Source organism: Entelurus aequoreus, linkage group LG01 (assembly GCF_033978785.1).
Source record: "Entelurus aequoreus isolate RoL-2023_Sb linkage group LG01, RoL_Eaeq_v1.1, whole genome shotgun sequence".
Taxonomy (NCBI): domain Eukaryota; kingdom Metazoa; phylum Chordata; class Actinopteri; order Syngnathiformes; family Syngnathidae; genus Entelurus; species Entelurus aequoreus.
In genome coordinates, this window is record NC_084731.1 from 62,335,855 (window position 1) to 62,360,107 (window position 24,253).

General features: G+C 41.6%; 2 protein-coding genes across 4 annotated transcripts in view; both read right to left on the reverse strand.

Moving 5' to 3' along the window:
* Nucleotides 1-3,939, reverse strand: part of mcrs1 (microspherule protein 1) — a 47,271-nt gene extending 43,332 nt beyond the window's left edge. For 2 of the 3 annotated variants that reach the window (XM_062055825.1, XM_062055817.1), the window contains exon 1: nt 3,724-3,939. In XM_062055825.1, coding sequence (XP_061911809.1) covers nt 3,724-3,908 — 185 coding nt within the window. In that variant the 5' untranslated portion in view covers nt 3,909-3,939. The remainder of the gene's footprint in view (nt 1-3,723) is intronic. The other variant, XM_062055833.1, reaches the window with a different exon arrangement.
* A 3,237-nt stretch (nt 3,940-7,176) lies between these two features.
* LOC133655551 (25-hydroxyvitamin D-1 alpha hydroxylase, mitochondrial) overlaps nt 7,177-24,253 on the reverse strand; it is a 44,257-nt gene continuing 27,180 nt past the window's right edge. Inside the window, exons 5-9 of the mRNA XM_062055804.1 lie at nt 19,055-19,215; nt 11,967-12,133; nt 11,825-11,906; nt 11,552-11,749; nt 7,177-8,503 (exon numbers count right to left, since the gene is read on the reverse strand). Coding sequence (XP_061911788.1) covers nt 8,390-8,503; nt 11,552-11,749; nt 11,825-11,906; nt 11,967-12,133; nt 19,055-19,215 — 722 coding nt within the window. The 3' untranslated portion in view covers nt 7,177-8,389. The remainder of the gene's footprint in view (nt 8,504-11,551; nt 11,750-11,824; nt 11,907-11,966; nt 12,134-19,054; nt 19,216-24,253) is intronic.

Sequence of the window (24,253 nt, forward strand, 5' to 3'; positions counted from 1 at the left end):
TCATAGCTCATTTTAAAATGTCTCAGACAATCTTGCATTTTCTGTTTTGGAAATGACATGAATGTTTGTGCCACTTAGGGCTGGGGATATGGCCTTTTATTAGTATCTCGATATTTTAGGCCATGTCACGATACACGATATATATCTCGATATTTTGCCTTAGCCTTGAATGAACACTTGATGCATATAATCACAGCAGTATGATGATTCTATGTGTCTACATTAAAACATTCTTCTTCATACTGCATTAATATATGCTCATTTTAAACTTTCATGCAGAGAGGGAAATCACAACTAAGTCAATTTACCAAAACTGTATTTATTAAACAGTTATTAAGCAGTGGCACAAACATTCATGTCATTTCCAAAACAGAAAGTGCAAGATTGTCAGAGACAAACAAGCTATTAGTGCACTTTTGTGAACTCACAACTGACTAGGGTTGGGTATCGAGTATCGATTGGAACCGGGACTAACTTTCCGGTTCTCCCGGAATCGTTCAAAAGTTTAAATTTCGATTCCTATTTTCGATACCCAGTCAGTCCGCCGACAGGAAAAAAATATGTCCGCCGAACCGGAAGAAGAAGCCGCTGAACACCAACGAAGAAGCGCCCACCGCCGGAAGTGTTAGCATAGCCGAGCGAGTCAGTCAAGCTCAAGCATGGATAGCGGGCGTCGGCGGTCGAAAGTGTGGCTTTACTTTACAAAAAAAAATGAACCGCGAAATACCAGAGCTCCATGTCCATCAAGAAACGAGTGGAGAGAGAGCTGCAGATGTACCAGGACGTTCCACCGATACTTATGTCTGACGACCCTGCTGCATGGTGGTGGTCCGGTGGAACCAACTAAAGACGTATCCTTTGCTGTCATATCTCGCTTTCTCCTATTTATGCGTTCAAGCTTCTTCCACACCCAGCGAACGTGTATTTTCCACAGCAGGAGACACTATTTGTCCAGAACGCTCACGCATCCTGCCTGAGAAGGCGGATATGGTCATTTTCCTAAACAAGAACTGTCTCTGATTTTATACTGTACCTGCTGCTAATCTGGACTGGGTTTTGCAAGTTGTTTCTTATTGTTTATTTGCTTTTCTGCACCAGGTTAGCCCATCAGTGGGAGCAAGGTAACATTTTTAAGTACCTGCAGCATCATACACTTGTGTGTGTAAATGTGTTTTCATGAGGTTTCCTGCAGCATCATACACTTATGTGTAAATGTGTTTTCATGAGGTTTTCAAAAATAAAGCTCTCTTGAGGAAAGTGTACCCCTGGGAAAATGTATTCATAATTTATAATATTTATATTCAAGTTCATAGATTTTATATTTATATTCTAGTTGAAAACAGCCCTGTGAGGAATTTATAGTAAAGTTCATAAAAAGTTAATAGAATTAAAATTGATGGAGAATGTCAGACTATTTCATTCAGAAAGACTGTAGGTTAGCTAGCTCATTTAAAATATCCTAAACTTTTTTTTTACCCTGCCTCTTAAAAGAATCGGAATCAAGAATCGTCAGGAATCGGAATCGAAACAAAGAATCGGAATCGGAATCGGTCGGATTCAAACGATACCCAACCCTACAACTGACCGATCTCAGGGCGGACACTCTAACCACTAGGCCACTGAGTAGGTTAAGTTAAAGTACCAATGATTGTCACACACACACACTAGGTGTGGTGAAATTTGTCCTCTGCCTTTGACCCATCACCTTGTTCCAGGGGAACAGTGAGCAGCAGCGGTGACTGCGCCCGGGAATAATTTTTGGTGATTAAACCCCCAATTGCAACCCTTGCTGCGGAGTGCCAAGCAGGGAGGTAATGGGTCCCATTTTTATAGTCTTTGGTATGACTCGGCCGGGGTTTGAACTCACAACCTACCGATCTCAGGGCGGACACTCTAACCATATATATCGTGTATCGTGACATGGCCTAAAAAATATTGAGATATTAATAAAAGGCCATATGGCCCAGCTCTATATGGGACTAGGGCTGGGCGATAAAACAATAACAATATATATCGCGATAGACATGTGATCAACATCAATAGAAAATGGGGTCAATAGAACGTTCGATAATTTCAATGAGTTCTGTTAGAAAAAAATAGAAAGAAAGGTGGAGCCTGAACCGCAAGGCATTCTGGGAAAAGCTAACAGGAAAAAAAAAAAAAAAAGCATCTACGGCTAGCTGACGACGAGGAGCTAAACGAAACGGGAATATGAGTGCGGCAGCGCGAGAGGAAATTGTAAATAAAAAAGGAAACGTCATGTCACCAGTTTGGCAGTATTTTGGATTTTTTAAAAATCCGATACGAATCAGAGTAATACTGCCTGCAAACTTTGCAAGGTCGTCGTCCCGACCAAGTCTGGGAACACGACAAACTTATTTTACCACCTGAGCCGCTCTCACCCGCTGGAGTACAGCAGTATCAAACAGCCACAACCATCTACATCAGCCGGTGCAAGAGGAACAGCACCGAAGCGGCAACAACAGACCACCATCGTCTCGATGGTGGTCTGTTGTTGCCGCAGACAGTATTACTCGGCAGCAGTGCCATACGACAAAAATTCAAAACGTTATAAAGAAATAACGGATGCAGTGGTGTATCAATTAGCGAAGGACATGCTACCGCTCAGCATAGTTGAGAAGTCTGGGTACAAGAATCTCATACACGTGCTCAACCCCCGTTATGTTCTACCTGGCCGAAAGCACTTTTCCGAAACAGCTATTCCTAAGCTTTACACAATGTGCAGGGAATCCGTGGAAAAGGAGATACTGAAGTTGGTTTGATTTTTCCATAAATGACTGAAGAGGGTAACAGGTTTGTTTTGTCACAGATGTTCCAACGCAAGTTTATTCCGATGTTTACAATATTCTGTAAGACATGTTTGTTTCTGCTTGCTTAATGTGACTGTTATTTATTTGCATATATTGTTACCAATATGGCTTTAAAGCCTGAGTTGTACACTACTAATTTCTTAATTACAATACTTTGCACATTTTGTTGGATTAAGCATTTATTTAATGTCAATATTTGCACATTGACCAGTATTTTCATTTATTTGACTGTTTTTCATAATGCTGACCTCGTTCTAAAGGTTAAAGGTTATATTTAAAATAAAAGTATTTAAATTCAGCCTTTTTTCTCCTGGTCTTTATTTAGAATAGTTTTTTGTTTTTTTTAAATCAATAATTATCGATATCGACTGATATGAAACACTTATATCGTGATACATTTTTTAGTCATATCGCCCAGCCCTATATGGCACCCCATTTTGAAAGTTCCTAGCGCCAACACTGATGAAGCGCAACTGATATATTATCTTTACAATGTACAGAGGATCCATGAAACAGGTTTCCTCCCAAGGGGTGAACAAGGGGATGGGTCAAATGCAGAGGACAAATGTCACCACACCTAGAATGTGTGTGACAATCATTGGTACTTTAACTTTAACTTGTTGACGTTCGAACTCTGGCTTCCTTCGCTCGTATTTCTGTTTACATGTGAGCATTAGCCTCGGGCCCAACTGACAAAACTCGCAGCATAAAACACCCAACTCTGTTTAAATATCTGCGGTATATGACACTATCCAAACAATTGCTACCATAACCAGGTGAAAAAGTTTAAGTCTGCCATCTTTTATTCGCTTAAACGTTTTTAAATGATAGCTTGAGCTAGCCGGTGTCGATTAGCAAGCTAATGCTAGCCAGGCGCGTTTTTGTGACTCACCGTTCCTTGGTGCATTTATTTGGAGTGTTAGAGGCCGACCGCTGGAGCCTACGCAAGTGTCCCGATATGCACTTGATCCAAAATGCGTTCAGCGGGTGCCCATGTTTCACTACATAGCGAGACGGGTGTGGGGCATTTGACGTGTTGTTAGCATGAGCCTCTTTGTAGGTATGTTTCCTTCTCATCAGGAAGTCAACATGTCAGAAGTGCAATGGCGACACCTGCTGGCCTGGAGGAACTGATGTAGGTCATTTATATCTCCATACATACAGTCGTGGTCAAAAGTTGACATACACTTGTAAAGAACATAATGTCATGGCTGTCTTGAGTTTCCAATAATTTCTACAACTCTTATTTTTTTGTGATAGAGTGATTGGAGCACATACTTGTTGGTCACAAAAAACATTCAGGAAGTTTGGTTCTTTTATGAATTTATTATGGGTCTACTGAAAATGTGAGCAAATCTGCTGGGTCAAAAGTATACATACAGCCAGAGGTGGGTAAAGTAGCCAGAAATTGTACTCAAGTAAGAGTACTGTTACTTTAGAGATGTATTACTCAAGTAAAAGTAAGGAGTAGTCACCCAAATATTTACTTGACTAAAAGTAAAAAATATGTTGTGAAAAAACTACTCAAGTACTGAGTAACTGATGAGTAACCTGTTCGTTTAATGATGACGGCAACAAATAATGCACAAAAACATAAAAATAGCAATGAGCAAATTCAGAGCCAGGAATATCTCTTAAGCAACTAAAACAATATTATATATTTAATAATAATACATTAACATAAAAAAATTAAGGCAAATTGAGCCACAATAACTTAACAGCACCATAGGCTCAGTAGGCAGAGATTACAAAGGAAAATAACAAGTTAGCCTTTACGCAAACCATAAACTGATAGGTGTGGACTGCACGTGGCTTTGGAGCAATCAAAGCTGCTCACACGGTCACTAAGGTGGGCACCTTGTTTGACATGTCAACTTAATGTGTACTATATTTATCCGTGAGAGCATTTTTGTTGTAAATTGTGAGGTGTGTCTGTTAAAAACAAGGTTGTTTTTACAAATGATGACAGATGTGAACAAGAGCATGTATTGTCTTTGTGTGATGATGTAAATTAGGTGTGGTTGTATTGTATATTAAGTATGTGTCCATGAAAGGGCATTTAATGACTTTTTTCTTAATATTTGTGGATGATTTTATTGTCATAATTTTATTGCATGATTTTTGTATCCCTTTAATTTAGGTAGCCAGGGACTGCAGATGGAAATTAGCTATTTAGCTATAATCTGGTACAGAACATATCTGTCTTTGAGCTTAATGTTTTTGTGCATTGTCCCTTCAAATAAAGACTAAACTAACTAAACCTGGGAACACACTGTTCACTTCTGATTGGTGTTTCTATGCATGCATGTGTGTGTGTGTGTGACTGTGCGTGTCTATGAGGCTGCAGTGCGTTAATAAATGTCCCCACACGATGTACATTTGACAGTGATTCATAGCAGGGAAGCTAACATCAGCCTACGGTGACAGCCAAAATATCTACTAACGTTACTTACCACCACGTGCTTCCTCAAATTTGACGTTGAGTTCATGTAAGCTTAAGCTTGTTGTTGTTTTGCCGGTGAAACTTTGTTTCAAACAGAGCCTGGCGGTCATGTGACCGCCTGGCTCTGTTTGATTGGTGAAACGGAGTCAAACGTCACCAGTGACTGCATTTGATTGGTGAAACGAAGTCAAACGTCACCAGTGACTGCATTTGATTGGTGAAACGGAGTCAACCGTCACCAGTGACTGCATTTGATTGGTGAAACGGAGTCAAACGTCACCAGTGACTGTATTTGATTGGTGAAACGCAGGCATGCGATAGATCCTACTTTGAAGGTCTGTCTGACAAACCAAAACAAACAAAGCGTGCATTAACAGATCGATAAAAATCCGTAGCGAGTAGCGAGCTGAATGTAGATAAATGGAGCGGAGTAAAAGTAGCGTTTCTTCTCTATAAATATACTCAAGTAAAAGTAAAAGTATGTTGCATTAAAACTAATCTAGAAGTACAATTTATTCCAAAAGTTACTCAAGTAGATGTAACGGAGTAAATGTACCGCGTTACTACCCACCTCTGCATACAGCAATGTTAATATTTGCTTACATGTCCCTTGGCAAGTTTCACTGCAGTAAGGTGCTTTTGGTAGCCATCCACAAGCTTCTGGCAAGATTCTGGTAGAATTTTTGACCACTCCTCTTGACAAAATTGGTGCAGTTCAGCTAAATTTGTTGGTTTTCTGACATGGATTTGTTTCTTCTTCTTCTTTCTACATTGTTATAGCAAACATCCCATAATTTTATGTGCCCCGCAAAAGCCTGGAAATAGCTTGTGTTAATACAGTACTACAACACTACTGGACTGTAATGTTGTCATTATGGTGGTACTTGATGAATACTTAGGTCTACTACACTACTGTACTGTAATATTGTCATTATGGTGGTACTTGATGAATACTTAGGTCTACTACACTACTGTATTTTAATGTTGTCATTATGGTGGTACTTGATGAATTCTTAGGTCTACTACACTACCGTACTGTAATGTTGTCATTATGGTGGTACTTAATGAATACTTAAGTCTACTACACTACTGTACTGTAATATTGTCATTATGGTGGTACTTGATGAATACTTAGGTCTACTACACTACTGTACAGTAATGTTGTCATTATGGTGGTACTTGATGAATACTTAGGTCTACTACACTACTGTATTTTAATGATGGTCATTATGGTGGTACTTGATGAATACTTAGGTCTACTACAGTACTGTATTTTAATGTTTGTCATTATGGTGGTACTTGATGAATACTTAGGTCTACCACATTACTGTATTTTAATATTGGTAATTGTGGTGGTACTTGATGAATACTTAGGTCTACTACATTACTGTATTTTAATGTTGGTCATTATGGTGGTACTTAATGAATACTTAGGTCTACTACACTACTGTATTTTAATGTTGTCATTATGGCGGTACTTGGGAGTGTTTCCTGAAGTACTACCTAGAACCACAGTCATTAAGTATTCACTGTACTTTGTTCATGTTAAAATCCAGATACAATTTCCAGCATCTTTACTGTAGTTCTTGTGTGACGATAACTGTATTTGTCACCTTGCTGCTGAACGATTGTTGACCCACAATCGACTCCACACACAAGAACTTTGATACCCAAGTTCTTCGAAATGTGGGCTTACTTGTGCAACGCGTGAGTTCAAAGAATCATTTAGACTGGACTTGAAATGGTGACGATAGACATGTCGGTTGTCACACACACACACACACACACATACGCACGCACACACACACACACACACACACACACACACACACACACACACACACACACACACACACACACACACACACACTCCCACACACGCACACACACACACGCACACACTAAGAAGTGACCCCGCTTTTAATGACAATTATAGTTTCACATTATTTGAGAATAAATACAGAGTAGAAGATATAATGGCCACTAAAGATCTACTAAGACACAGGTGTCAAACTCAAGGCCCGGGGGCCAGATCTGGCCCGCCACATCATTTTATCTGGCCCACAAACACCTGTAAATGATATGTGTCAATAAAGTACTTATTTTCTCACTAAATGTCATTAATTTTTTTCATTTTGACAGAAAAAATATATGTACTGCTTGAAATTGCATGCCTTTTAAACTTTAATAGTATCCAATATTGCAACAAATATTTCAGTATATTATCATACTTTCCAAACATGTTTTTGTCTAAATAAAAATACTTAACTTTACAGAAAACAACCCATCAAATTAATAAAAATGACAATAAATGTTACGCCGTTCTTTACAGCATGTTACTGTAAATCGGAAAAAACTACTTCTGTTTTTTTGCGTTAAAATTCTGTTGACGGAGCTGCCAGTTTTTGACTGTAAAATCTACGGTTGTTGTTTTTAACGGTGTGTTACTGTAAATGGAAAGACGGTGCATTTGTTTTTACGGTAAAAAAAACTGGCAGCTAAGTTGCCAGAATTTAAAAAAAACTTGTACTGTTTTTCCATGAACAATATCATGTTATAAAAACAATGTCAATTCAACACACAAATTCTGGCAACTAAGCTGCCAGCTTTTTCCGTAAAAACCCCACTAAAAAACAGTCGTACTGTTTTTCCATTTATCGTAAAATGTTGTTAAAAATGAAAAAAAAAAAAAAATTCTACAGTAAAATTTTGTAAATGTAAAGTTTTTACTGTAAAATGGACAGTGTACTTAAAACAATTCATATAATTAATAATGAAATCCAGAGGCAAATTCATACATTATTCACTGTTACAAGCGGCCCTCTGATGGCAGCCATAACTCCCATGTGGCCCTTAATGAAAACCACTTTGACATCCCTGTACTAACACTTTGCTCCATGATGCTCACACACCACATGTTTGCTTCAAGAGGACCAGAGGGAACATCACTCCTCAGCACCGTTGCATCATGGGATGTAATAAAAGACTTGGCATGTCCAACTGTAATAAAAACATTCAGGGCATAAAGAGCAAGTGGAGTCTGCTCCACAGGCCTCAGCTCGACCAGCAGGTGACCTCCTGGTGGTCACCTTCACGTAACGCGGGCAGGAGTGGGTCATCGTTCAACAAACTGCAGGTTGATGACTTTTGCAGGAACAAGCAGCGTACGGGTCTTGGGCATCACAGAACCCCCCTCTGGATCCGGCCTCACGTCAAACTCCAGCAGGATCTGACAGGACCAGAAAGATTATTTCCAACATGGCGTCGTACATCTACACAGCTTTGTTTGATTGACTTTTAGTCAAAGTCTTTGGAGGAAAATGTGACATTTAAGTTTTAGTCAGAGACAGAATAACAGGAGACAGGATAACAGGAGACAGAATAACAGGAGACAAAGAGACAGGGAGACAAGAGACAGTATAACAGGAAGACAGGGAGAGAGGGAGAGGGGGAGACAGGAAACAGTGAGACCGGAGACAGGATAACCGGAGACAGTATAACAGGAGCTAGGGAGACAAGAGACAGGGAAACAGGAGACAGGATAACAGGGAGACAGGATAACAGGAGACGGGAGACAGGATAACAGGGAGACAGGATAACAGGGAGACAGGATAACAGGAGACAGGACAACAGGGAGACAGGATAAGAGGGAGACAGGATAACAGGAGACGGGAGACAGGATAACAGGAGACGGGAGACAGGATAACAGGGAGACAGGAGACAGGATAACAGGAGACAGGATAAAAGGGAGACAAGATAGCAGGGAGACAGGATAACAGGAGACAGGATAACAGGAGACAGGACAACAGGTAGACAGGAGACAGGATAACAGGCCTGTGAGCGCCGGAACTTTGTCACTGCTTGCTTCAGACGCATTTGTATTTAAGACTCGCCAGAGGACTCACTAGTTCGTCTTGTGCTTCATCTCGGGTTTGCTTGTATTTTTCCTAGCCTTATCTAGCGCCTTTATTTTGTACTTTGTTTTTTTTCAGTAATACTTCTTTCATGAAGTATTTCTCCTAGCCTTGTCTAGCGTTTTTGTTTTTTTGTAGGTATTTATATTGGTAGTTTTTACATGGTGTGTTTTTGTGTGTTTGCCACCATTGCCTTTGTTTTTGCTATTGTGTGCTACCTCTTGAATAAAGAGAGACTATTGACAGCACGCTAAACGTCTCTGCATCCTTGGGATCCACCACACCAGATCGTTACAATTTACAAACCCCAAAACCAGTGAAGTTGTCACGTTGTGTAAATGGTAAATAAAAACAGAATACAATGATTTGCAACTCCTTTTCAACTTATATTCAATTGAATAGACTGCAAAGACAAGATATTTAACGTTGGAACTGGTAAATTTTGTTATTTTTTGCAAATATTAGCTCATTTGGAATTTGATGCCTGCAACATGTTTCAAAAAAAGCTGGCACAAGTGGCAAACAAGACTGAGAAAGTTGAGGAATGCTCATCAAACACTTATTTGGAACATCCCACAGGTGAACATGCTAATTGGGAACAGGTGGGTGCCATTATTGGGTATAAAAGTAGCTTCCATGAAATGCTCAGTCATTCACAAACAAGGAGGGAGCGAGGGTCACCACTTTGTCAACTAATGTGTGAGCAAATTGTCCAGCAGTTTAAGAACAACATTTCTCAACCAGCTATTGCAAGGAATTTAGGGATTTCACCATCTACGGTCCGTAATATCATCAAAAGGTTCAGAGAATCTGGAGAAATCACTGCACGTAAGCGGTGATATTAGACCTTCAATCCCTCAGGTGGTACTACATCAAAAAGCGACATCAGTGTGTAAAGGATATCACCGCATGGGCTCAGGAACACTTTAGAAAACCACTGTCAGTAACTACAGTTGGTCTCTACATCTGTAAGTGCAAGTTAGAACTCTCCTATGCAAGGCGAAAACCGTTTATCAACAACACCCAGAAACGCAGTCGGCTTCGCTGGGCCTGAGCTCATCTAAGATGGACTGATGCAAAGTGGAAAAGTGTTCTGTGGTCTGACGAGTCCACATTTCAAATTGTTTTTGGAAACTGTGGACGTCGTGTCTTCCAGAACAAAGAGGAAAAGAAGCATTCGGATTGTTCTAGGCGCAAAGTGTAAAAGCCAGCATCTGTGATGGTATGGGGGTGTAATAGTGCCCAAGGTATGGGTAACTTACACATCTGTGAAGGCACCATTAATGCTGATAGGTACATACAGGTTTTGGAGCAAAATATGTTGCCATCCAAGCAACGTTATCATGCTTATTTTAGCAAGACAATGCCAAGCCACGTGTTACAACAGCGTGGCTTTGTAGTAAAAGAGTGCAGGTACTAGACTGGCCTGCCTGTAGTCCAGACCTGTCTCCCATTGAAAATGTGTGGCGCAATATAATGCCTAAAATAGCACAACGGAGACCCCGGACTGTTGAACAACTTAAGCTGTACATCAAGCAAGAATGGGAAAGAATTCCACTTCAAAAATGTGTCTCCTCAGTTCCCAAACGTTTACTGAGTGTTGTTAAAAGGAAAGGCCATGTAACACAGTGGTAAAAATGCCCCTGTGACAACTTTTTTGCAATGTGTTGCTGCCATTAAATTCTAAGTTAATGAATATTTGCAAAATAAAAATGTGTTTCTCAGTGTGAACATTAAATATCTCGTCTTTGCAGTCTATTCAATTGAATATAAGTTGAAAAGGATTTGCAAATCATTGTATTCTGTTTTTATTTACCATTTACACAACGTGACAACTTCACTGCTTTTGGGTTTTGTAGAATTGATCATAGATTTGCATTTATTTTATGGAGGAATGTAGTTAATCACAGAATTGACATCCAATGGTATTAAAAAAAAGTATTGATTTTTAATGGAGATTTGATTGTGAATTGAATCGTTACTCCCCCAAGAATCGAATCGAATCGATCGTGTCAAGTCATATATAAAGTGCATCACAGCGCTTCACTTTATCCACATTTTGTTATGCTACGGCCTCCTTCCAAAATGATATACGTTGATTTTTGTCCTCAAATTTCTACACACAATACCCCATATCTACAACATGAAAAAGGTTGTCATAAAAAATGTAGTTAAAAATAAAAATATTCCTAAACCTTGTTTGGAGTTAGCTGTTTTTACTGCAACATTTGTACAACATTTTTCAAAGTAGGAATATTATTTTGGTTGTTCGAAAGGACTCACTGGCAAGCCACAAGGAACATGGACTGACTGAGCACAAAGGACCATGGAGATGTGGAATGTGAAGTCCTGAAAATGCTCACCCTGGCAAGAGCGAGGTAAAGCTCCAACTCAGCGATCCGCCGCCCGATGCAGCTCCGTTTGCCCACCCCGAAAGGCACCGAGGCGTAAGGATGATGAGTCTTCCCCTTGTTCAACCATCGGCGTGGCAGGAAGTCATTGGGACTGGGGAACACAGAGGGGTCCCGGGACGTGGCAAATTGGCACAGGGTGATCAGAGTCTGCAAGGAGGGACGCCAAGTGTGATGATGATGATGATGATGACGATGGCGCTAATGACACGTGAAGAGACTCACGTTCTTAGGAATGAGGTAGCCTCCGACCTGGATGTCCCTCTCGACGTTGACTCGGGCGTTGGCAGGGATGACCGGGTACAACCTGCGAAAAGTCCCCGTGAATAAACATCACCAGCGAGACCTCGTCCGGGAGGAATCCTACCTGAGCACTTCTTTGATCGTAGCCTTCAGGAGAGGCATGCGCGCTACATCCGCCGCCTCGGGCACGGCCTTGCCCTCCAGGACCGCCAGGATTTCCTGGCGCAGTGAGGCCTGCATCTCGGGGTGCCGGGACAACTCGTACAGTGACCAGGACAAGGTGTTGGAGATCTGCAGACGACACCAAACCACCTTCGGGTAATGGGTGATGCAAAAGTGACTTACGGTGCTCCACCAGTCAAACGGCGTGTGGCCCTATAGTGCAAGCGCCTGGATGTAATTAGTGTTCATCAAGTACTAAATGTATTTGTTCTTTCCATTTTGACAATAAAAACATATATTTAATATGATCTAATCATCCAATAAAATATTTAATGATCATATATTGCAAAAAGATGTAGTGTTAGCACTGTCGCTAGCATTGCTATGCTAGTGTCGCTAATGTTAGCACAGGGGCACATTTAGTCATTTGGGGGACCAAGGCATCATCATTGGGGCTTTCTGTAAAGCAAACACAATTGACCACATTGGACCAGTACAGGGCTATTATTGTGAAGGCAGGAAGTGTGTGACTGGTGGGGAAAAAGACAGTTACTGACAGTAAGGGTGTGAATCTTTGGGTACCTAACAATTCGATGAAGTGACTATTCGATTGAGAATGGATTCTCGATTCAAACCGATTGTGTCAATGTATTATTTGGTATTATTATTAAAATGAAACTTTTTTCTGAACAGGGTAACGGTTAAAAAAGCGCCTTCTGGTTGCAAGAAGATGGCTTAAAAATGTTCTTTGAGGACCCGAGCAGCAAAGCAATCATCGCAGGTGTGATGCAGATGATTTTTTTATTATTATTATTATCATTGTTTTTATTATCATATCTGTCACGGCCAGGGCGCATTGGAATGCGCCCTCATCCTTGCGCTCGGCTTGTCTCACCTTGGGACACGCCCACGGCCGCGGCGCACTTCCAGGGACGCGCCGCACGCGTCTCCGCTCTGCAGCAGCCACCAGCTCCAATCATTCACCGACAATCGGCGCACCTGTCGGTAATGAGGAAGCTGCTTTCATAAGCCTGCTGAACCGGCCATCAGGCGCCGGAATATAATCATCTCTTGGCGTACAGTAAGCGATCTCCTGCTTTAAGCAATCCTGCTCTCTGTGTTTTCCCTTCCGTGTTTCATTGTCGTGTCATCCTACCGCAGACCTCCGTTCTCGTGTTTTGACGTTGCTGTGTGTCTCCTCATTCCTTGTCGTCGTTCCCCTGCTTCTCGGACTGCCCCTTGGATCTTGACCTCCCGCTTGGACACGGATTCCCCTCTTTCCCTGGACTTCCTCATCTCTAGTTCAACACTTGGTAACACTAACTTCAGCTAACTACACACATAGCCTTACACCACATACACTTTTGGATCTAGTTCACACTCCATTCTATTGTTTATTTGTATTGTTTGATTATTATATATGTATATGGTTAATATATATAATAAATCATTGTTCATACTGCCCCCCTCCCTCTAGGTTCCTGGAAAATGGAGACCAGGTTTGGACGGCCAAGGAAATCCTCAGGGTCCGTCGACAAGGTAGGGGGCTCGTTTATCTGGTCGACTGGGAGGGATTTGGACCGGAAGACAGATCTTGGGTGCCAGCCTCCTACCTTGCCGATCCCTCTCTTTTAGAGGATTTCTACCATGCCAATCCTGATGCTCCCCGGCGCTCGTCGGGTGCCTCGCCTAAGGGGGGGGGGTGTACTGTCACGGCGCGGACTCGAACCCAATTTTCTCCAGCAGCTGAGTCTCCCAATTCCTCCTCTGGCTGCGTGCCCAGACACGCCCCTGCTCGCGCTGGGCGCAGCACGCCCACGCAACAACAAAGCTGCAAACAATTGCGAATCAGCACACCTGGACCTGACGAGAGGGAGCGGCATAAAAGCCAGCGGACCAAAGAGACCTTTGCCAGAACGTAGCCAATATTTCACAGTAAGCATCACGTCTGGCACCACTCCCTCGTTCCTTGCTCGCCTTCTTTGTGCTCTTCCTCGTTCCCGTATTTGATGTCCCTTGTGTCTTCCACAGTGTCTTCCTTGCTGCCTGTGATCGTGTCCTGCCTCACGACCTCCACCTGGATCTCTGCTTGCCTCCCTCGACCCTTGACCTCTGCTTGGAGTCGGACATCGTTGCCTCTCTCTCCAGCCCCCGACTGCTTGCCTCCCTGCTGACTACCTCTTCGTTTTGCCCCTTGGATTCGACGAAAGATTCAAACAACACGCACCGACAACAACCCCTGGTAAAACTTACATTGTTAATTCTACACATCGTCCGCACTCATTCACTTGTGGTAGCATACACACCCCACACACTCATCAAGGTTTTCAATAAACTTAGTAAACCGCAGTTCTGCCTTGGTGTCTAGGGATGGGCGATACCACACTTTTAGGATTCGATACGATACCGATACTTTTTCTTGCATTTTCATCGATACCGATACCGATACCAATAATTTCTTATGGCAATTTTTTGTCAGTCAAAAATATTATTACTATTGTTATTATTTAAGACAAATCACAAGACAAATACAGACCATTTATACCACATTTATTATGATCAATATATAATAAAAGTAAAATTAAAATAAATAACATAAATATGAAAAATAAATTAAATATTATATATAATAATAACTATATATTATATATAATAATAATTAAATATTAGGGCTTTCCAATTAACTGTCAAATCCGAATCGCAAGAAGCTGCAGTTATTTTTTAAAGTTTGTGATATAATTAGCAATTAATGAAATATGAAATAGGCTAATGTTTTCGAAATGTAAGAAATCATGTTACAGATTAAAACCAAAATCACATTCAATCATATATTCAAGATTTTCTTGGAAAAAAATAAAACTGTAATGCAAAGATGAAGAATCTCCAAATTGTATCTCTTTCTTATCTTGTTTTAAACACTCAAGCAATTTTCAACTAACAGTAAATTCCCCTGTGTGGACATTATTTGAATTTAGGATAATCATTTAAACAAAAATATTCAGTAAAAAAATAAAATAAACAATGCCTGACACTGGATATGCCTGGCTGCATCGCTACAGTCGGCTGGCTGTGTGTGTGTTGCACGTTGACGACGCTCATTCGCTGTCTCCTGTCACGTGACTGGGCCAGCTCTATACTCTGCCAGGTACAGGGGTGTCCCAGCACATAGTAAGTTAAGTAAGTCATCAAAAACATCTGAAAGTGATGCTTGCACCCCCCACACGCCGTTTTTTGGTTTATATCGATACTTTTTTCAGAAAAGTGATGCCAAATGAGTAGCGTGTGAGTATCGATATATCGATACCACAGGATCGATACGCACATCCCTATTGGTGTCGCCTCCTTCCCTTTGCCCGGTACACAACAGTACGTTCTGGCCAAAAACATGGCGGAACCAGGCGACACCGGCGAGGCCCAGCCCCAATCCCCCAGGACATCTGGCCTGACTATCCTTAGTGCCGTTGTCAACGAACACCAACAGCGTTTTTTCGACCTTGAAGACAATTTGGAGAGAGCTTTCACCAGACTACAGTCTAGGCTGGACTGCCTAATTCCTAGAGTGACCCCCGCGGCAGCTACTCAGCAGCTTATTTCCCCAGCCCGGAGACCTTAACGCTGCAGTCTAGAACGGGAACCCAAGATTGCCAACCCTAGACCCTTTGAGGGCGATTTTGAACTATGCAGGGGATTTCTTGTGCAGTGTGATCTTATTTTTCAACACCAGCCCTCACGCTATTCCTCTGATGGGGCTAAGATCGCCTTTATTTTCGCCCTGCTCACTGGACCTGCACTCAAGTGGGCTACGGCCGCCGTCGACAGGACTGGGATTGAGCTCGGACTACGCTGCCTTCCGTGCTAAATTCCGGGCCGTATTCGACCACCCCAAGGATGGGGGGGACGCCGCGGGACGTCTTCACTCCATCCAGCAGGGACTTCGCTCCGTGGCGGCCTACACCCTGGAGTTTCGGACCCTGGCGGCTGACAGCGGCTTGGACGACCGGGCGCTCCAGAGCGCGTTCCGTCGGGGGCTCTCCGAGGAAATTAAGGACGGACTACTGAGGGACAGACCCACATCCTGCAGGGGTCTCATCGAACTTGCACTCATGTTCGACCAGAGACAGTCTGAACGTGCGGCTGAGCGCGCTCAAGGAGCCGCGAAAATCAGTTCAAGGGCTCAACTCCTACCCACCTATGAGCCCCCAGCCGCTCCACTCCAGCCCCCACCCACCATGATGACTACTCCGGAACCCATGCAGTTGGGAAGGACTCGGCTGACCGTTGAGGAGAGGGAGAGGAGGTATAGGCAGCGCCTCTGTCTCTACTGTGGTCTAGCCGGACATATCCTCCGCTATTGTTCGGCGAAACCAAAAGACCAGGCTCACCAGCTGAGGGGATCTTGGTGAGCCATAGGTCTTTCCCCCAAGATGAGGAGAACCCGGACTTCCGATTACCCGCTACACTAGCATGGGGATCAAGGACCATTCAGGTGGAGGCGTATTTGGACTCTGGAGCCGACGAGAGTCTGATGGACTTCGAGTTCGCCCGGCAGATGGGCGTTCCTTTGGTCCACTTGGACAAGACTCTTCCTGCCCAAGCCCTGGATGGGCGACCTTTGGGACCCATCAAATATCGCACGGAGCCCATTTCCATGGCCATTTCAGGGAACCACATCGAGACCATCAGTCTTTGGGTATTGGAAGCACCCGTTGCCCCGCTGGTCCTGGGTAGGTCTTGGCTCCATCAACATGATCCCCACGTCTCTTGGACTTCGGGCAAGATCTTGGCGTGGAGTACACCCTGCCACGCTAACTGCCTCAGGTCAGCTTCCCCTCCGTTCCACCAACCCAGTACCAGTGCCCCTCAGACTGACCTGTCTCTAGTACCAGCCTGCTACCATGACCTGGCGGAGGTTTTCAACAAGGAGTGAGCACAGGGTCTACCCCCTCATGGACCCTACGACTGTGCCATTGAGCTACTCCCGGAGGCTAAGTTACCTGCCAGTCGCCTTTACAACTTGTCACTCCCGGAGAAAGAGGCAATGAAGGCATACATCACGGAGGGTTTGACCTCAGGCATCATAACACCGTCCAAATCACCACTGGCTACTGGATTTTTCTTTCTGACCATCTCAACAACATCACCATTAAAAACAAGTACCCCCTACCTCTTCTTAACTCATCTTTTGAACCTTCGGCCCCAGCAACCATCTTTACCAAGTTGGATCTCTGCAACGCCTATCACCTGGTGCGGATTAGGGAGGGAGACGAGTGGAAGACGGCGTTTAACACTCATTTGGGGCACTTCGAATACCGGGTCATGCCCTTTGGACTAACTAACGCCCCGGCTGTCTTTCAGGCCCTCCTAAATGACATTCTGCGGGACATGCTGGAACAGTTTGTCGTAGTTTACCTGGATGATATTTTGATTGCCGATCCCAAGAAAGTGGAGGCAGTGGTAGGGTGGCCTCAGCCATCCTCTAGAACGGAGTTGCGGAGGTTTCTCGGCTTTGTCGGGTTCTACAGACGCTTCATTCGGGACTTCAGCAGGATTGCATAAAGCAGGAGATAGCTTACTGTACGCCAACAGATGATTATATTCCGGCGCCTGATGGCCGGTTCAGCAGGCTTATGAAGGCAGCGTCCTCATTACCGACAGGAGTGCCGATTGTCGGTGAATGATTGCAGCTGATGGCTGCTGCAGAGTGGAGACGCGCGTGGCGCGTCCCTGGAAGTGCGCTGCGGCCGTGGGCGTGTCCCAAGGTGAGACAAGCCGAGCGCAAGGATGAGGGCGCATTCCAATGCGCCCTGGCCGTGACAATATCATCATAATCATTATTACTATTATTATCATTATTATTATTATATCATCATCATAATCATTATTACTATTATTATCAGTTTTATTATTATTATATCACCATCATTATTATTATTATATCATAATGATTATTATTATTATATATCATCATTACTATAAGCCCAGACTTCCCTCTCCCCAGCCACTTCGTCCAGCTCCTCCCGGGGGATCCCGAGGCGTTACCAGGCTAGCCGGGAGAGATAGTCTTCCCAACGTGTCCTGGGTCTTCTGCGTGGCCTCCTACCGGTCGGACGTGCCCGAAACACCTCCCTAGGGAGGCGTTCGGGTGGCATCAGATGCCCGAACCACCTCATCTGGCTCCTTTCAACATTATTATTATTAATATTATTATTATTATTATTATTATTGTTATCATCATTATTGTTATTATTATTATCATCATTATTGTTGTTATATCATTATTATTATTATTATTATTGTTATTATATCATTATTATTATTATTATTATTGTTATTATATCAATCAATCAATCAATCAATGTTTATTTATATAGAACCTAAATCACAAGTGTCTCAAAGGGCTGTACAAGCCACAACGACATCCTCGGTACAGAGCCGACATACGGGCAAGGAAAACTCACCCCAGTGGGACGTCAATGTGAATGACTATGAGAAACCTTGGAGAGGACCGCATATGTGGGTAACCCCCCCCCGCCCCCCCCCTCTAGGGGAGACCGAAAGCAATGGATGACGAGTGGGTCTGACATAATATTGTGAAAGTCCAACATTTTATAATTATCATTATTATTATATCATCATTATTATTATTGTTATTATTATATCATCATCATTATTATTGGACCCCGACTTAAACAAGTTGAAAAACTTATTCGGGTGTTACCATTTAGTGGTCAATTGTACGGAATATGTACTTCACTGTGCAACCTACTAATAAAAGTCTCAATCAATCAATCAATTATTATTATTATTATTGTTATATCATTATTGTTATTATATCATCATCATTATTATTATTATTGTTGTATCATTCTTATTATTATTAATATCATCATCATCATCATCATTATTGTTATTATCATTATCATTAATGTTATTATCATGATCATTATCATTATTATAATATCATCATTATTATTATTGTAGTATAAAACTTACTGTGTGCGATGTGTGTGTGTTTGACAGTATTGTAGATACGTTGTTGCGGGATGTTACCGTGTCGACGCCTGCCAGCAGCAGCTCGGTGATGTTGCTGTAAACGGTCTCCATGGGCAGCGCCGTCTGGGACATGTGGTAGGCCAGGCAGTGGCCCTCCACTTTTCCCTCGCCGTGGTTGTTCGCCTTGTCCTTTAGCTGCTTGTCAATGTGACCTTTAGCTGGAGACACCACACAAAGCCACAAAGCCAATCAGCACTTTTACACATCGCAGCTTTATTTCCTTCCTGTCCTACCGCTCAGGGCCCCGAGTGAGCTGGAGCCTACCCCAGCTGACTTTGGCCAAGAGGCGGCGTTTAAGCCAGCCTGGTGGCCTTTTAATCAAGGTTTCAATATTGCAGTGTTAGAGTTGTGACACTTCTTTAGCAAGACAGTCGTATTCCACAATGATGTGACACTTGTTCTACTTCCTGTTGAAAGCTGCTCGACAATTACCGTATTTACCTGACGATAAGCCGCTACTTTTTACCCAAGCTTTGAACCCTGTGGCTTATACAAATGTGCGGCTAATCAATCAATCAATCAATCAATCAATGTTTATTTATATAGCCCTAAATCACAAAAGTCTCAAAGGGCTGCACAAGCCACAACGACATCCTCGGTACAGAGCCCACATAAGTGACGTCGATGTGAATGACTATAATCTAGGTATTTTTCTTCGCTAACGGCTAAAATATGGAATGTGTTAAGGAAAGAAATCAAACCAAGTACTAAAATGATCCACTTTAGCAAAGTGTTCAAACTCTTAAAGTGTTGAAAAAGTACAAGGAAGAAAAATCCTAATAAACATGTTGAACCTTAATAAAAAGGAGAACATCTTATTAATCTCATAAAGGATGAATTAAGACTTCTGTTTTGTTTGATCAACCGTTTTACTGCCCTATTACAGACAGCGTGTTTACATATAATGAAGGTATGTAAATAAACATAATTCATTTCACAACGTATATATCTGCGGCTTTGCTGGAATAATTATGTATATGTTATCACACTAACTTTAGTATGCTTGAAGTTTGTTGCTTTAGTTATTAGCTATTGTGCTCAAGTTAGACTTTTCTAATCTATGCAAGGACAAAACTTCTTGTCTGAGGGGTGGCCTCAGCCACAGATGTTATCTTTGTTTTAGCCCGCTAACAGCCAAGGACTTCAACGACCTCAACGAAGATAAGATGACAGCACGCAGACGAAGCAAAGACTTCAAGAACCTCAACGAAGATAAGATGACAACACGCAGACGAAGCGGGGACAAGGCGAAATCACAAGGCCCCCAGCACATTCCGTGCTGGGACCTGCTTTGCATAATATATGTGACCACTCCTTTTAGAGGCGGCCTTAGTATTGTTGACTGTGGAACTCCTGACTAAATAGAGGGACGCAGGAGCTGAACCTTAGAGCGTACGGCGAGACTGTGACTAAGGGTGCAGCGCCATGCGTTCTCCTCATGAGCTAAATTGAACTCTGTGTCTGCATGATTCCTTGCTTCTTGTCTGATTAATAGATGTCATCAGTGTTTGAACCTGACATCTTCTTGGTCCTTCGAGCCGAATTCCAACATGTCTGACGATTCCAGCCAGGTGAGTAAAATCAGAAGACCATGGCACCCATATCTCCCATTGAGGAGCTGATTTTCTTGGTCTTTCGAGCTGAATTCCAACGCGTCTGACGATTCCAGCCGGGTGAGTAAAATCAGAAGACCATGGCACCCATATCTCCCATTGAGGAGCTGATTTTCTTCACCCCGGGCTGGGATCACCCCGAGGACAAGAGGAAGGAACGCAGATTTCATTGAGTACGTTTTGAATTACAAAGGAAAAATAGCGTGTCACTGAGGGTTACGACGCATAGAAGAAAAAAAGCGTGTGACTGAGGGTTACGACGGATAGAAGAAAAAAAGCGTGTAAGTAAGGGTTAAGACGCATAGAAAAAGCGTGTAACTAAGGGTTACGACGCATAGAAAAAGCGTGTGACTAAGGGTTACGACGCAAAAACAAACCCTGTAAATCCTAGGCTCTAACAGGTAAAAAGGCCTAAGAATCAGAAGGACGGCGGAGTCTGCAAAGAATGAAACTTCCGTAAGATTCAACATTGAAAATAAGCCAAATGAAGGACATCGGAGTCCACGTAAAAACTGACAATTCTAAAACAGAAGAGGCCACAGAAGGACCGCGAAGTCCGCAAGAAAACTGAAACAGCTGTAAAATAAGTGTGAAAGGTATGAACGTGAGAGTGTGTGGGAGTAATCGCCATTAGGCTATCACTCCATACTAAAGTTGTGAGAAGTAATAGTGGATTATTGTGGACACTTTAGGCAAAAAAAACTCCAACAGAAGCGACGTGTACCACAATAATAAATTAAACCACTATCTTACAACAAAGACAAAAGTAATCCTTATAAGTTCGGCTCTGTAGGGGACGACGGATTACTCCAAATTCTCAAAATGGGAAAATGGACAAGTAAACCAAAGGTTAGTCCAAAAGATGAGTTAAAATGTAAAGACTGGAAAGCAGTAGAAAAAACAAATCCCGACTTACTGAAATTTCTCGATCTCAAAACATGAATTTACCAGACGCCTCAAAGTAGGTGATATATTAAAGCTGCGGGAATCAATAATACAAAAATGAGGAAATAACAAAAAGAAACTGGCCAGAATAGGGTGGGAACACTTGGAGTGCTGGATGAGGATGGCTCAAAGTGCTAAGGAATAGGAAGAAAGGGAAAGAAAAGGAAAAGAAGAGGAAAAAGAAAGGGCTAAGAGAGATGAAAAGCTTATGAGACAGGCCCAGTTAGGAGAAGAAATAGGCAAATTGTAAAGGAAGATAGTGAGGAAGAAGTACAGACAGAAGCTGCCACACCCAGCGCTCCAACAATAACAAAACGTAGATCAGCGTTAAACAAATTTTTTTTTTTAATTCCACCGCCATACAATGAAAGTGTATTTGAACAACCAACAGTAAGATCAAAAAGGGACCCAAAAAACGCAGACCTGAAATGGAAAAAGATAACAACGACAACAAAAGCAGTTACACCCTGCTGCATGTTGGTGTTGTGGGAAAGAAGGACATTTCGTCCTGAAAAAAAAAAGAAAAAACAACGATCAAGGTTACAGGAGACATCCAAATCTCCAAAGACCACACCAAAAGACAAGACAATGATCAGAGTGAACATAAGACATACTAAGTTATGAGAACTTAAGTGAAAAAACAGCAAGTAAACCAGAAATAATAATTGAAATAATTGACAAAGAAATACAATTTCTGTGCGACACCGGAGCATGTAGAATTACATGTATAGAATAAAACTAAGTGAAATATTGGACACTGGCAGGTGAAAGATTCCAAAAAGACGATAGAGGTGAGGAGTGAGAGAAATGTTTAAAAATAGATGAAGAAATAGGAAGAAATCAATAAAAATAATTAAATGCAAAATGAAATAAACTAATGCGTACGACAGATAATGTGGAGGTATTGAAATAAGATATGAAGAAAATGTAGACTCAAGATGTACATATATATTCATATATATATAAATGGCGCTTTTATAAGGGACCCGATGAGATATATATATATATATAATTAAAATAATGGGAAAATAAAAACTTAGATTAATAACTATAATAAGAGACGATATGTATAGCATGATAAAGTGATATAAAATAAGTTGCATGTTTAGAGGCTGAGGAAAAAGAAAAAAAAACAAAACAAAAAAAACGGTCTTTGAGTGTTGTTCGTCTTATCTCTTAGAATGTGCACTCGCACACACACACAACCTTGTGTGTGTGTGAGTGTGTGTGTGTGTGTGTGTGCGTGTGTGTGTGCGTGTGTGCGTGTGTGTGTGTGTGGCGCATCGGGAGTGGAAGTTTGAAAATGAATGTATTAAGTGTAAGTTTTAAGTCGTTTAATTTTAAAGCGTAGTCTAACATTCTTAGGTTAGAATATTCTTTAGACATTTGCAGTACACCATACATCTGGATGGTGAGCTAAGATAAGATAATGGCATAACATAGAATAAATAAGGAGGCATGGCAATCTCAACAGCTTTCAGTTAGCTATAGACTTTTGATAATATAATATGAGTAACTATAACCATTACAACTGTTTGCTTTAAAATATTGTTGAATAATAATTACAAATAAAACATATACAAAAATTGGAAGAATGTCTCTTCTGAGTTGTAAAATTATAGTTTAATACACTTATAGACTGTTTTTAGTGGGTTTAAAATGTTACTTAAAATTACATGAAGTAATACGTATAACATTTGAATTAAGAATATTGATTTTGTGTTTATTAGGACAATTAATGCTGTAATTTTAAACATCATATGCAGGATTTGGACACATTTCGCAGTGATTGATATCAGTAATGCATTCTTCTCGATACCAATACATAAAGAAAGTCAATTTTGGTTTGCATTTATTTATAAAAGGGAAAAGATACACCTATACAAGACTACCTTAAGGGTATGCGGAAAGTCCGACAATCTATTCACAAGCAATGCATGCATGCATGTCCAAATTCGACCCTCCAGGAGGAAGACAAAAGTCTTGATATACGTAGATGACATAATATTAGCATCACCGGATAAGGAAACCTGTAGAAAAGATACATTAGCTTCATTAAATCATCTACATTGTGAAGGACACAAAGTAAGCAAAACAAAAGTCCAATTATGCAAAACAGAAGTAAAATATCTAGGACATTCTCTAAACAAAGATGGACGCACTATTGTGGGAAGCAGAAAAACAGCAGTACTACAAGCACCAAAACCACAAACAAAGAAGCAAATTATGTCATTCCTAGGATTAACTAATTACTGTAGAAGTTGGATATCAAATTACGCTGAAATAGTAGCTCCATAAAGTAAATTAATGTATGAAAAAGATGTAAAAATGTCAACACCTATTGAGTGGAATTTAGAAGCTAAAGCAGCATTCTGTGAAATAAAAATAGAATAGGATGTGCGGTTGTTACAGCAACTGAAGTTTTGAAAGCTATCAAATGACCATCAAATTACTCAATGCAAGTTGCACAACTAGCAACACTAAAGCATGTAAATTAATGAAAGATCAAAATGTTACAATATACACAGATAGCCAATATACATTCTCAACAGTACGCACATTTGCACAACACTGGCAAAATAGAGGAATGATAACGTCAACAGGAAAACCTGTAACACACGGAGAACTATTAAAATAA